This window comes from Rhagoletis zephyria, unplaced genomic scaffold (genome assembly GCF_001687245.7).
Source record: "Rhagoletis zephyria isolate East Lansing unplaced genomic scaffold, Rhagoletis_zephyria_1.1 Rzeph_scaffold_02033, whole genome shotgun sequence".
NCBI classification, from domain to species: Eukaryota; Metazoa; Arthropoda; class Insecta; order Diptera; family Tephritidae; genus Rhagoletis; species Rhagoletis zephyria.
In genome coordinates this window covers 62,771-77,261 of record NW_016159117.1, presented here as the reverse complement: position 1 = coordinate 77,261, position 14,491 = coordinate 62,771, and the positions used below count along the sequence as shown (strand labels likewise).

At 38.1% G+C, this 14,491-nt stretch overlaps 1 protein-coding gene across 2 annotated transcripts in view; it reads left to right on the top strand.

Moving 5' to 3' along the window:
• Window positions 1–14,491, top strand: part of Cdk4 (Cyclin-dependent kinase 4) — an 80,051-nt gene that overhangs the window by 6,067 nt on the left and 59,493 nt on the right. For both annotated transcript variants that reach the window (XM_017620059.1, XM_017620058.1), the window contains one exon: window positions 9,941–10,106. In XM_017620059.1, the coding sequence (XP_017475548.1) occupies window positions 9,941–10,106 (166 nt within the window). The remainder of the gene's footprint in view (window positions 1–9,940; window positions 10,107–14,491) is intronic.

Genomic DNA, 14,491 nt, shown 5'->3' with positions numbered 1-14,491 from the left:
AAATTATCGTTTGCTTTTTTCCACTATTTTCATTTTTGTTATGCCAACACAATCAAGCGCAGCTATTCCGCTGCAATTCACTTGATCATGTGGTTGTTAGTATTGTTGGTTTTTAAAGTTCCGAGGATTTTGAATGCTAATTAACGACTGACTTTATTCAATACGAACGAATGTTTTACAAAGATTGAATGATGAAAAGAGAAATGCAAAATAGTATGCATGGTTGCAAGAGGTACATGGTTGTAATTTTGAGTACATATTCATTTACTACTATTTACTACGAACTACTTCGCCTCCACAACACCTCCTCTCGAAGTAGAGAGCTTATTCCTCTGAGCTGCGTTCGACAAGACCCAAATGCGATGAACAAATACTGTGTTTCATTAGCCGAAGACCCTTGGTAAGGATGTCCGCTGGCATTTGCTGTGTTGACATATACTCTAGCGTGATCGTCTTATCTTGCACACGGTCACGGATAAAGTGGTGACGTATGTCAATGTGCTTTGTCCGAGGGTAAAAATTCGTAGATGCAGCCAACTTTTGTGCGCTCTGATTATCGTTAAATAATTTGACGCTGGCACAATCAATCCCCACTTCTTTCAAGGCAGCTTTGAAATATAGGGCTTCCTTAGCAGCCTCAGTTATCGCAACGTATTCCGCTTCTGTACTTGAAAGTGAAACAGTACGTTGCTTACGCGCTTCCCAGCTTACAGAGGACCCGGCGAATATAAACGCAAAACCTGAGTAGGATCGCCTGTCCGCTGAATTTGCGCCCCAATCGGCATCGACTACACCATACAAATCTGCACCTGACTTCTTGTACAGTAAACCTTGTTGTAATGTACCCTTGACGTAACGCAAAATTCTCTTTGATGACTTCCAGTGCTCTTCCAGGTAGTTACTGTTGAATTGACTCATAAAATTCACGGCATACACTATGTCTGGTCTTGTAGATACCGCCATGTACATCAAAGCACCGATTAGACTTTGATACGGGTATTTCGCCATGACCGCCTCGTTTTTCGTCGCAGGCATTGTGAGTTTGCAATTCGCTTCTATTGGCGTTTTCGAAGGATTGCATTCTGACATGCCGAAACGTTCCAATACTGACAGCATATGACCGTTGTGATAGAAAAATCTCACCCTTCACCAGATTCTGCTGAAAATCTATACCCAGACATCGATTAACCTTGCCGATATCCTTCATATCGAAATGTTGTGAGAGCGTTTTCTTCGTTGCTTTTAACCAATTATCGTTGTTGGACTAACATGATGTTGTCGCCTTCACGCCGCATGTAAAAACATGGATCGAAATTCGTTGCCTTTTTACCCAACGAACGACTATTGTTGTTATTGCACTGTCCCGCAATCACATCTTTCCGCTTTCATGGAAAACCGAAAGGTGTAGGCGCGGACAGGCATAGCAGCACAGACCAGTTCTCATACAATTATAGAGAAAGTGACACGTCTTTTTATTAAGCAGCTTCAACGAGTTCCCAAAGGGGTGACCCCGACAAAAAAACCGTTGCATCAACAGTTACCCCGGATACAGCTAGATTTTTTATAAAATTGAAGCGTTGTTGAAAAACGATACTACGGACTCAACTGAAAACACCGCGATCATCAAGGATGCCGCGAAAGATCCAGACGAGAATTCGCCCACGGGTACCATAAAAAAGGTACCAGCTGTGGATGTTAACGCCGTGGCAATGAAAATCGACAAGCCAGCAATCGGTCGGAAAAACATCGGAGGATGGTTCTTGAGCCTGGATTACTGGTTTGCAGCAATGGGCATCAAGAGCGATACGCAAAAGTACAACAGCGCGATGGCAGCATTAGGCCCACGTGTACTGCAAGACTTCCTAGCCACCGTAGGGGAAGTACCCGAACAAGGACGGTACGAATTCATCAAACGCCGATTGATCACCTTTTGCACTGACAGCCAGCAACGCCGACTCAACCAAATGCTGAACGAGACACAACTCGGTGACCAACGCCCGAGCCAACTATTTGCAGAGATCATGAGATTGGTGGGCGACACCATGAGCGAATCTGCAGTAAAAAACAGTTGGTCAAAACGTCTACCCATCTATGCTTAGGCCGCCGTAGCCGCTTGCACAGGACCATCGAAGGAGCATTTAAAAATTGCAGATGCCATCGTTGATACAATTAGTCTACAAGTGAACAGCAGTACGGCCGACCAGAGTAGACACATAACACCCTCACCTACAGCTGTCGTACAAAGGCAGTGGAGGGGAGAATACGACGACCTACAAAACGCCGTATACGAGGACCGCATGAGCGTCGAACGCGGAAGGCAACGCGAACGAAGCCGGCTGAGTTACCGCCGGCAATCTCAGAAGCGCCGACGAAGCGGCACACCAACAAACACCGCCGAATGCTGGTATCATCGTAAGTTCGGCTCAAGTAGCAGAAACTACAGACCACCGTGCAGGCATTACAAGCCTAGTAACAATGATAATAGTGCAAAATGAATCGACGCGGTCGCTGGCGCAGAAATCGCAGCGGTCGCCAGCGTAAACCGTCTCACAATCAACGACCGAAAATCCGCCATTTCATTTGTTATCGATACAGGAGCCGACGTTTCCGTCCTACCCCACCGTTTTACCGCAAATACACCGGCATCGACGGTTAAACTTTACGCAGCAAACGGCACATCCATTTCGACGTTCGGACATCTACGCTTAAGCCTCGACCTCGGCCTACGAAGACGATTCGACTGGATGTTTACGATTGCCGACGTACAGACCCCAATCATAGGCGCAGACTTTATACAGCATTACGGACTGCTCATCGATTTAAAAAGCAACAAACTCATCGACAGCATGACAAATGCAAAGGCAACAAGCCGTGTATTAACGGTAAGAAAGATCGCCATACGAACGTTCAGGAGCGAAACAAGGTGCGCCGATTTTCTGGCAGAGTTTCACGACATTACGCGCTTACCAGCCATGCGAACACACAACACCTCTACTACACAGCACCGAATCGAGACGACCGGACAACCCGTGTTCGCCCATCCACGCCGATTGGAGCCAGCGATGCTGAAAATAGCCAAAGACGAGTTTGAATTTCTTTTACGGCAGGGCATCATTCGCCCATCCTGCAGCAACTATGCAAGCCCACTGCATATGGTGAAAAAGGATGACGGTAAATGGCGACCGTGTGGCGATTACAGGAGGCTCAATTCGCAAACAATGCCGCCCGATACCCGATACCTTACCTGCAAGATTGCTCATCGATGCTGAACGGGAAGCAAATTTTTAGCAAAATAGATCTGCAGAAAGCATACCACCAGCTTCTGATTCATCCAGGCGACGTTCATAAAACGCCCATAACGACACCGTTTGGCCTATACGAATATTTGTATATGCCTTTCGGCTTACGAAACGCAGCACAATCCTTCCAGAGGTTGATCCACGAAACGCTTCGAGTGTTGCATTTCGTGTTCGCGTATATCGATGACATACTCATCACGTCTCGAGACTACGAAGAACATCGCAGTCACCTACGTCAAGTTTTTACCCGCCTCAGAGAATACGGCCTCGTCATCAACCCCGCCAAATGTGAGTTTTGCGTGAAGGAAATCAGATTCCTAGGGCATTTAATTACTCAGTCTGGCATCCAACCTTTACCGGAAAGGGTCGAAGCAATCAGAAAATTCAAAAAACTAACCGCAGCTTACCAGCTAAAAAAGTTTTTAGCTACAGTTAATTTTTACCACAAGTTTTTGCCTAACGCAGCTGAATACCAAAAGACGCTAACAGTGATGATTCCCGGAAATAAGCGAAACGACAAAAGGAGCCAGTATGGAATGATGAGAAAAGTTTCGCATTTGAGAAATGTAATTCAGAACTCGCAAACGCCGCTATATTGGCTCATCCTCGTCAAAACGCTCCTCTGTCATTGGTTACCGACGCCTCGGACGTTGCAGTTGGAGCCGTGTTGAATCAGCTGGTGGAAAAAGACGCACAGCCCCTTGGCTACTTCTCCAAAAAACTGACCGCAACGGAGCAGAGATATAGCACCTATGACAGGAAGGCCGACCATTTTTCATAATGACCGACCACAAGCCGCTTATATTCGCTTACCAGCAAAATAGCGAAAAGGCGACACCGCGTCAACGCCGACATTGGGACTTTATTAGTCAGTATACAACAGACATCCGTTATATCGAGGGAGCAAACAACCACACAGCAGACTTGCTATCCAGAGTAAACAAAATTACGTCCCCAATAGACTTCAGCGAAATAGCGAGAGCACAGAAAAACGACGCCGAACTAAAGAAATTGATGGTACGTAATACAACCTCACTAAAGTTCAAGCTTCTTAAAATTCCAGCCGAGCCAAGCGAAATATGGTGCGATGTTTCATCTAAAAATGTGCGCCCGTTCATCCCAAGGCAGTTCCGGACACAAGTTTTAAGCAACTTTCACAACGTGGCACACCCAGGTTCCAAAACCACCGTCAAATTGGTTTCCGATGGCTTTATCTGGCCGAATATTCGAAAAGACGCTGCACTCTTCGCACGACGCTGCCTCCAATGTCAAAGATCGAAGGTAAGCCGCCATAATAAGTCGCCAGTCCAACAGTACACACCGCCTAATGGACGCTTCGATCACATCAACGTCGACATCATCGGCCCTTTACCTCCTCACAATGGGCAACGTTATTGTTTAACGCTAATCGACCGCTTTACGCGTTGGCCAGAAGCGACTTCAATTCCGGACATATCAGCAGAGCAGCTCTAATCAACCGTCTATCTATCTAATTATGAAATGCTCTCACAAAAGTGAATAAACTGTCCAAAACCACGGAAACGCAAAGATCCCAATTCCTGCCCGAAACTAGGAGCTCAACCAGCCACTGACGTAAAACCGTGGGCCGTGTCAGCTGACACGACCTATCTTATGGGATTCTCGTGTTAACGAAAACTCACCACCGCATAAGGGTGACGTTGTCATTGCTTCGACTGGTACGGAAGGGCTGTATACGTCAAATCGCACCAAATTACAAAATTTAAGAATTTAGCGGCAGCGAACACGATAACGTTAACTAATGGTTCACTTGATATTTTTTCACTTATCAATCAAATAAAAACAACTAAATATGCACAAATTGTTCCTCTTCCTCTGGAAGTTCGACAGTTTTTTACAAACTCGCTCGGAAAAATAGTCCGGCCGACTTCGGGCTAGTGAGAAGCAAAAAGCTCAAAGTGGATCTCAACAGCCCGAGAACCAACCAAAGAAATAAAAATTGGGCACTTACGGACACCTGCGGGCGAGCAAAAGAACAGACTTCTTGTGCGTCCCGGTTTCAAGATTAGAAAAGTTGGAAACCCTGGCCCTGATTTGAACTGTAGTTTAACTCTGTTCATATAAATGCCTTGTAATTTAAAGAACGTAATTTGGCCACTTTTCAATTTAAGCTAGGGATTATCTTCTTGAATTAAAATAGCATTTATTAAAAGTGATATACTTACATATCATGTATCCAAAGTTGCATGTAGATAAGAAAAAATAGATTGATCTAAAATAAAACGGAGCGGTTCTAGTTTTCACAATTACTTCAGTGTTCGTACGGAACGTAGCTTATTTCGAAAGGCTGGCTTTAACAGCATAAGATTGCGAATGACTCACTAGCGCCGAACCGTTGAAGGATTTTTGGCAAATAAACGCGCAGAATTAGTTCTGATCGCCCTTTTTTTTTAATAAAATTTATGAAATTGATTTAACAATCTTTTATTTTAAAAATGAGATCTTGTTATAATATAGTTTTTAAAACCAAAAAGGAATATATTACCTTCAGAGGGTACTAATAAATAACGCAAATCACTTATTTAATAGTGATGTAGAAACAAATTTCTTTAAAAATATGCATGCTTTTTAAAAGTATTGGTTTCAACACATTTTGCAATAGGACTGCGTAATTATTAAATTTATTATAACTCATATCAATTGATTAATCGCACAATCCGCTTTTAAGAGCTCGGCGCTAAAAATTAAATAAAAACCTATACTTAATAAGGCGAGAGCTATTTCCACAATTTCTTCAAAATGACCTATAGTGTCTGAATCATTTAAATTTCTGTTGTTGTCATATATTGAGCTATTCAACCTTGATAACATACTGTTTGATATTGGAAACGTTTTGCAGCAGAAACTATTAGCCTTCATATAAAACGCGCTCAACAAAGCATGTGAGTGCGGCAAGAATAATAATATGAACTAGAGTGCCAGTTACTGTCAAAATTCGATAGTTTTTCTAGTGTTTAGGAGCCCTGGAGAGGTTTTCTAACTTAACACGTAGCAAAACTTCTACAGTACAAATTAACTTACCGGAAAATCTTCTGTTTTGGAACAAAAACGTAACTAAAACTTTTTTTATCGTAGAAGGTTTTTGGAATTCGGCAGGACTTGGAATTGACTCGATACATTCCAGTTTATCGATAAATTTCAATGATTTTATACATATCGATAGTTCGATGAATTTCGAAAACACTAAAATTCGGTAACTCAACAAAATTCGTTAACTCGACCAATTTCGATAACTGTGAAATTCAAGGGCTCGATAAATTTCTATAACTCAAAAATGTAAATTCTTTGGATACCTTTATAAATTTTTGCTTTTGACAGCTCCACATTTTTCGAAAACTATCAAAAAATTTTGATAACTCGCTACACTCTGTTAACACGATAAAATTCGATAAGCAGTGATAAATCCATAAGCTTATATAACCTTGAAATTTCGATAAATCGATATATTTTGAAAATTCCAAAACTTCGATTCGATGAATCAACCAATTTCAGTAGATCAATAATTATCGATAACTTTGTAAGTTGAAAGAACTCCATGCATTACAACTCGATAAATTTCGTCAAATCTATAAATAATGATAATTCAATAAATATCGATAACTTGATATATTTCTTTAACTTGACAAATTTCGATAATCCCACACGTTTTTATAGCTCGATAACTATCCGTAAATTTCGACAACTAAGTTTCTGTGTCTATAAACTGTCGACAACTCAATAAACATTGATCAATTTGAATAATTCGATACGTTGCGATAACTTAATAAGCATGGATAAATTTCGATAATTACAAACTTCGATGATTCGATAAATTTCGGTAACCTTTATGGTTGATTTTATTTCGATTCCTATCGGAAAATTGCAATTCAGTTAAGTACCCTAATTCTTATGTATTTCTCATTGTCTCCATTTTCGCCTTTATCTTCACTTTTGCCTTCTTTTTTGTCTTCATCGTTATCACTTGTTTCTTCATCTTCATATTTGTTTTTATTTCAAAGTTTAATTCCAAATACGAAGTAAAACAAAATTCGAAATAGCTTAAATTAACAGTTTGCAAAAATATGGAAATTTTTAAACGACGATTTTCAACCAATTTCGAAACTATTAAACTCTCTCATATACAGAGAATTACCTTTCCAACCTTTCCAACGGTGGTTTTGGTTTTGAAATCGGTAAATTTACCTTGGTCTTTATCTTTGTTTTTATCTTTCATATCTTTGTTTTTATCCTTTTCTTTATCTATTCACGTAGATGAGATGAGGTGCGGATGTAATATCATGTGATGTCTCTTTGTGCCATGTAATATAGTGTGATGTGATGTCATTTAATGTGATCACATATTATGTTCTGATTATTATATCGAAAACCGTGTCGATAACTGTGTCGATAAAAATACCGATAACAATATCCATAAACATATAGAAAAATATACCGATTGCAAAATCGATTAATTCATCGATAAATATTACAGTCATCAGTATCGATTATTATACATATCTATACCAATATAAATTATTGTATCGATAACAATAGCGGTTATTTAATCAATAACAGTATCATTGTTATATATTATTTTATCGATTACAATATCGAGTATTATATCGATAAAAATATCGAGTTTTATATCGATAACAATATCGATCTTCATCCTCATCCTTTTCTTCATATTTATCTTTATTTTTGCATATTCCTCTTCACCTTTACCTTAAAGTGTTTAAATTTACCTTGATCTTCGTTTTTCCATATGCATTATTCCCCTTGAATTTGACAATTTACTCCCAACCAACCAACTGCCGCTATAGAAGTTCCACTTCAAAAAGTCAAGAAATTTTCTTACCCTTTCAGTTACCCTAGTTCTTATTTGTCTGTGATCGTCTCCATTTTCGTCTTTATCTTCACTTTTGCCTTCTTTTTCTGACTTCATCGTTATCATTTATATCTTCATCTTCATATTTATCTTTAGTGAAACAACATGCGAAACATGTCAAATTGAACATGTTGCAGCAACATCTATACACAAATACGGAAATGTTTGAGCGACGGTTTAGGCCGTAATTTTCAACCAATTTTGAAACCATAAAAACTTATGGTGCTTATCTACAGAAAAATTCCTTTCCAATGGTGTTCTTGGTTTGGAAATCGGTTCGGTAGAATCACCAAACGAACGGAGACAAAATTCATGTTAGCGTATTAATATATAGATTTACATATGTATATTTCCAAACATTTTATTGCCTGTTGCAGTTTCCACTCCGTAAGCAATTATCCAAACTTATTCAGAGACGGATGGAATGGTTCTGAGAAAATTTATTCCATGGGAAAATTAAAAGATTTAAATATTCAGTTTCCACTGCTTTTCTTTCCTTCAAAGTCAAATAGTGAATTGGCAGGCCCCTGAAACTCGCCGTCGTGTGAAAAACTTGGAGCGCTTTGAGCGTCCTTTAAATATTTTTTTATATCAAAATAAAAAAATAGGGGTATACTTTTTCGATATAGAACAATCCTAGGAGGGAGAACATTACAATTCCGACTTTACTGTTTTTGGACCACCCTAGTGTGCAATGTATTAAATTAGAACGAAATCGTTCTTTGCGGCCCCTAATAGATTTTTTGAACAAGTCTGTCTTCGTATGGAATAGTAGCTTATGTCGGGAAGCTGGCTTTAGTATAACGCGGCATCACCTTTATTCTTTAAACGACAAGGATTTTTTTGATGAGACTTAATAAGAATATTGACTTGCTAGTATCGGAACTACTTCTTGCACGTTTATTTGCCAAAAATTCTTCAACGGCTCGGCGCCTGTGAGTCATTCGCAATCGTATGCTGCGAATGCCGCATTATACTAAAGCCAGCCTTTCGACATAAGCTGCTACTATTCCTTACGAACACAGATATGTATGTATGTGCAATGTATTAAATTAGAACGAAATCGTTCTTTGGGCCCCTAATAGATTTTTTGAACAGGTCTGTCTTCGTATGGAATAGTAGCTTATAATAGAAGAGAAATAAAACTTTCCGATCTAAAAATATTAATTCTCAAGAATTCTTTACCATTTCTACGAAAAGTTGTTTTTCCCATATAAAACAACAATACATGCATACATAAGTATTGGCATTGAATTCGGAAATTTTACTTTTTGTTAAAAAAAAAATCAAATTAATTTGAAAAATTCTCGCTAATAGCCTATTTCCACCAATGGGTTAACTGTAGTTAGAGCTCAGAGAAGTTCAAATAATTCCAACATGGGGTGATCGGCAAGGGTTTTTTCTTAAGGTTTGCTTTTTTCTTTTCGTTTGCTTCTACTTAATAGGTGGAATTACCCCCTTCGAGTTGTAATCTCCGTTTATCAAACGGCGTAAACTGCAGTTATGGCTTGATGGAAATCAACTATAAATCTAAAGCCGGAAAAGGGGCTATACACTTTGTTTACATAAAAGCTTTGAGATATTTTTATATGTATTTTCGTAATTTGATTTCTGCTCTTATAATTTACTTTTATTCTTTTTTCATGTTTTTGGTGGTTTTCGTCAATTGCATCCAATTCAACAAATGGGTCGTCAAAAATTATCTTAATTTAATATTTGAACACGAATGTCGCAGGTGCTTACGGTACTGTATATCGTGCACGAGATAACCAATCTGGCAAGATTGTTGCGATCAAAAAAGTTCGCATACCCATTACAGACAACGGAGTTCCAATGTCAACGCTTCGTGAGATCGCGTTATTGAAACACCTAAATGCTTCAGACCATCCGAATATTGTAAAGTGAGTAACATTCATTGCAAAATTATTAACTGCGCTTGTATTAAAGTACGTATTATATATATCGTCGATGTTTTTGCAAGACCGCCCATCGATCAGTTGCAGAACTGCCTTAATCGCCGTTGTAGCAAAAATGGGATTTGGTAACCTTGAACTTCAGGCATCGAGTTTTATGCATAAAAATTGTAAAATCGTTATTAAAACAACATATTTTTAAAATAATAGCTCGAGAAAAGGATGCCTAACAAGGTAATGCATTCAAAGAAAACCCGTTTTTTTGCTCTCCTGTAAAATTTTGTGCCGTAGGATAGGCGGTTTTACAAAAACATCGACGATGTGTACATTAGGGTGATTCAAAATAACTAACCTAATGAATTTATTCCTTAAAAGGATCTATTTATTAGAATAAAATTTTCTCATTTGGAAAAGTGTCGGTGGCATTTGAAATTTTCCATGTAAATAATAGGTAAAAAAAATTGTTTTCATTAAAAATGTTACAACTAGGGCAACCCAAAATATGTTCGGGCATGTTTTTTGTCAGGCATGTTAGCAACGCGCTGATGAAATGCTTAAGCGTTTTCCCAAAAAATATAAAGTTGGAGTTATATTTCTTAGAGCATATTTTAGCATATTTTTCAGTAAATGCATATTCTACTTTGCGCTGCGTTGCACAATGGGTAGTGATAGAACGATACGAGTACCGAGTACAGAATATCGGTACTTTTCATGAGTACTGAGTAGTATCGAGAACTAGATACTTTTTCACAAGTACTGAGTAAATATCGCGAATGCCGAAAAATATCGACGAGCTAAGAACTTTCTTAAGTACATTTTTTTTAATTACCCAATAAATATTGTGGCGAACGTTTGAATGTTATTAAATGCATGATTCAATAATTAAAGGTTTGCTCATTAGTGGCATTAGAGTTTTGACACTCCCTTAGGGTCTGATTACGCATACTTCGCATAACTTCGCACAACCATTTGTACCAGTCCAATAAAAATGTAACTTAAGAAAATGTGAAGTGAAATCTAAACTCAACAGATCGCTAAGTTTTTAAAAGTTCTGCTAATTTCTGGGTAATGGAATACATACAAATTAGATACAAAGTACATACGAAAATACAGTTTGAAGTTTATGCGAAGTTGTGCGAAGTTATGTGAAGTATGCATAATCAGACCATTAGCTCCCTTACAAAAGCAAGAGTTACAAAAGCTTTGAACACACACACGAACCCACACACAGTGCCTTGCTAAGAGAGCCGATTTTGTCAAGAGGGAGCGGGAAAACTGTTTTTTGAGCAAACCTTTTATTATTGAATCATGATGAAAATGAACATAAAGCTCATTTACTTCAATACTGTCATAACTCAAAAAACCGAAAACCCGATAAACACGCCTTTAAAATTTTAACCTTTACGATGACGCGTGGTACAAAGCTCAATAACACTATTGAAATTTTTATTTTCTTTATTTAATGTTTATTTTTTTAACTATATAAACCCAATTTTCAAACATTGTGCAAATTTTATAATATTCTACACAGTTTCATCTAAATTGAAAACTGTTTAATAAGCATTTCTAGGAAAATTTTTTAAGTTTTAAGTTGATTTTTAGCATTTTTTCACGGATTTTCTTCCATACAAAGTATGTATGCTGGACTTTTTTTCTATGGAAGAAAACAAACAAAAAAGAATATTTAAAATCAACGTGATCAAAGCGAAATTAGAAAAATTTTAGTGAACTTTTTAAGGTTTGAACAAGTGGTGACCCTAGTCGAGTGCTATGTAGATTAAAATAGCATATTCAGAATTTTTAATTGACCCTCAAAATCTTGGCTTAATGTTGAAAACCAAATTTTCGGTAGGCTAGAGCATACAATTGGCCTTAACTTCATATAAATATCTTTATCGTACTTCAACTAATATACATATATTGATCATCACTTTCTGTACTAAACATCTTGTTCCATTATTAATATTAGCTGGAATAAGGTAACGATAGAATTTTTAAACTAAAATTAGTCTACTATGGTACATTCCGTATAGCTTCCTATTCGCTTAGCTGTTTTAGTATAGCTGCACTTTTCCGCTAGAATGCTTATTTCAGAAGTAGTTTTATCCATTATACATGAACATGTTTCGTTTAACAGCATCGCGGGAGCAATAAAATGATTTAACCTTTCCATTCCAAAATGGTCTAAATTTACGGCTGGGAAAAAATTCCACGCTTATGGAATGTGACACGCACCCATTTATATATACCTTACTATAAGCACCTACCATAGCTGTGCCTGCATACCAAATTTCAAGTTCGTGGGGCTTATGGTTCCCAAGTTACAGCTGATAAAAAATTCCACGCCTACGGGATGTATCACGCCCCCTTTTACAAACTCATTCATATACACCTTACTATAAGCACCTACCATAGCTGTGCCAGCATACCAAATTTCAAGTTCGTGGGGCTTATGGTTCCCAAGTTATAGCTGATAAAAAATTCCACGCCTACGGGATGTGCCACGCCCCTTTTTACAAACTCATTCCTATACACCTTACCATTAGCACCTGCCTGCATACCAAATGGCTCCCAAGTTAGGTCTGATAAAAAATTTCCCGCCTATGGGATGTGTCACTCATTTATTTATAGCCTACTCTAAGCACCTACCGTAGCTATGCCTGCATACCAAATTTAAAGTTCATGTGACTTATAGTTCCGAAGTTATAGCTGATAAAATAATCCACGCCTATGGGATGAGGCACGCCCCCATTTGCAAACTCATTTATATATACCTTACTATAAGCACTTACCATAGATATGCCCGCATACCAAATTTCAAGTTCATGTGACTTATGGTTGCGAACTTATAGCTGATAAAAATATCCACGCCTATGGGATGAGCCACGCCCCCATTTTCAAACTCATTTATATATACCTTACTATAAGCACTTACCATATGTACGTTTGTGTACCAAATTTCTACTTCATGTGACTTATGGTTTTGAAGTTATACTTAGTAAAATATTCCACGCCTATTGGATGTGCAGTGCCCCCTTTTATAAACTCATTTATATATACCTTACTATAAGCGCTTACCATAGATATGCCCGCATACAAAATTTAAAGTTCATATGACTTATGGTTCCGAAGTTATAGCTGATAAAAAAATCCACGTCTATAGGATGAGCCACGCCCCCATTTCCAAACTCATTTATATATACCTTACTATACGCACTTATCATAGATACGTCTGTGTACCAAATTTCAACTTCATGTGGCTTATGGTTTTGAAGTTATACTTGGTAAAATATTCCACGCATATGGGATGTGCCGTGCCCCCTTTTATAAACTCATTTGTATACTACCTTACTATAAGTGCTCACCATAGATATACCTGCATACCAAATTTCAAGTTCTTGGGACTTATGTTTCCGAAGTTATAGCTGATAAAAAGGTCCACGCCAATGGCATATGCCTCGCCCCTTTTTAACAAACTCGTTGTATGTACATACAGCCACCGTAGATATGTCTGCATACCAAACTTCAAGTTCATGTGAATTATGGTTCCGAAGTTATAGCTGATAAATAATTTCACGCCTACGGTAGGTGCCACGCCCCCTTGTCGAATCCCAATTTTTTTCTTCGTGTTATATGCCCAGGTGTCATGGCAATACTCTGGCAAAATTTCATATGATTCTGTCCATCCGTTTAGGCTGCAACCTGGCACATACATACATACATACATACTTCTTCAAATACATAGCAGATATCTATCGTTATCCCAGTGTATAAGAATTTTAGGAATATCTCGTCCACAATGCCACCTATCGTGTACATTTTTAGTCCCAATATTTATTTTCAATTGGCTAACGTATGTTCTAAATCTGAGCCAAATGAGCAAGTAAATGCAATTTTTATGAATATCCCGAGCCCAGCGCCACCCAGCGATTAAATTTTTAGTGGAACTATTTCTCTTCAAGGTGCTGAAATATGTTCCAAATATGAACGAAATCGGTCCAGCCGTTTAGTAGTTTAGTGACATTCAATATACGGAAAACTCTATGAAATTGTTAAATCGTGACGTCTCAGCTTTCTTAATTTTTTAAGAACAACAACAAAAAGTNTTTTTAAATCAAAGAACCTTCCACACAGAAGGTCCAAAAATATGCTTTTTACAGAATTGAAATCGGTTCAACCGTTTGGTCAGGCATCGCCGTCATACGTAAGACATTTCATTTTTATATATATATATTATACTAGCCGGCCACGCGCTGAATGTATGCATATGTACATTTACGTATTTGGAGAAAGACATCATATGTCATCATGTACTTCGTTTATTATATACATAAAAAATCTTGTCTAAATCCGTTCAGTAGCGTGGTTAAAAT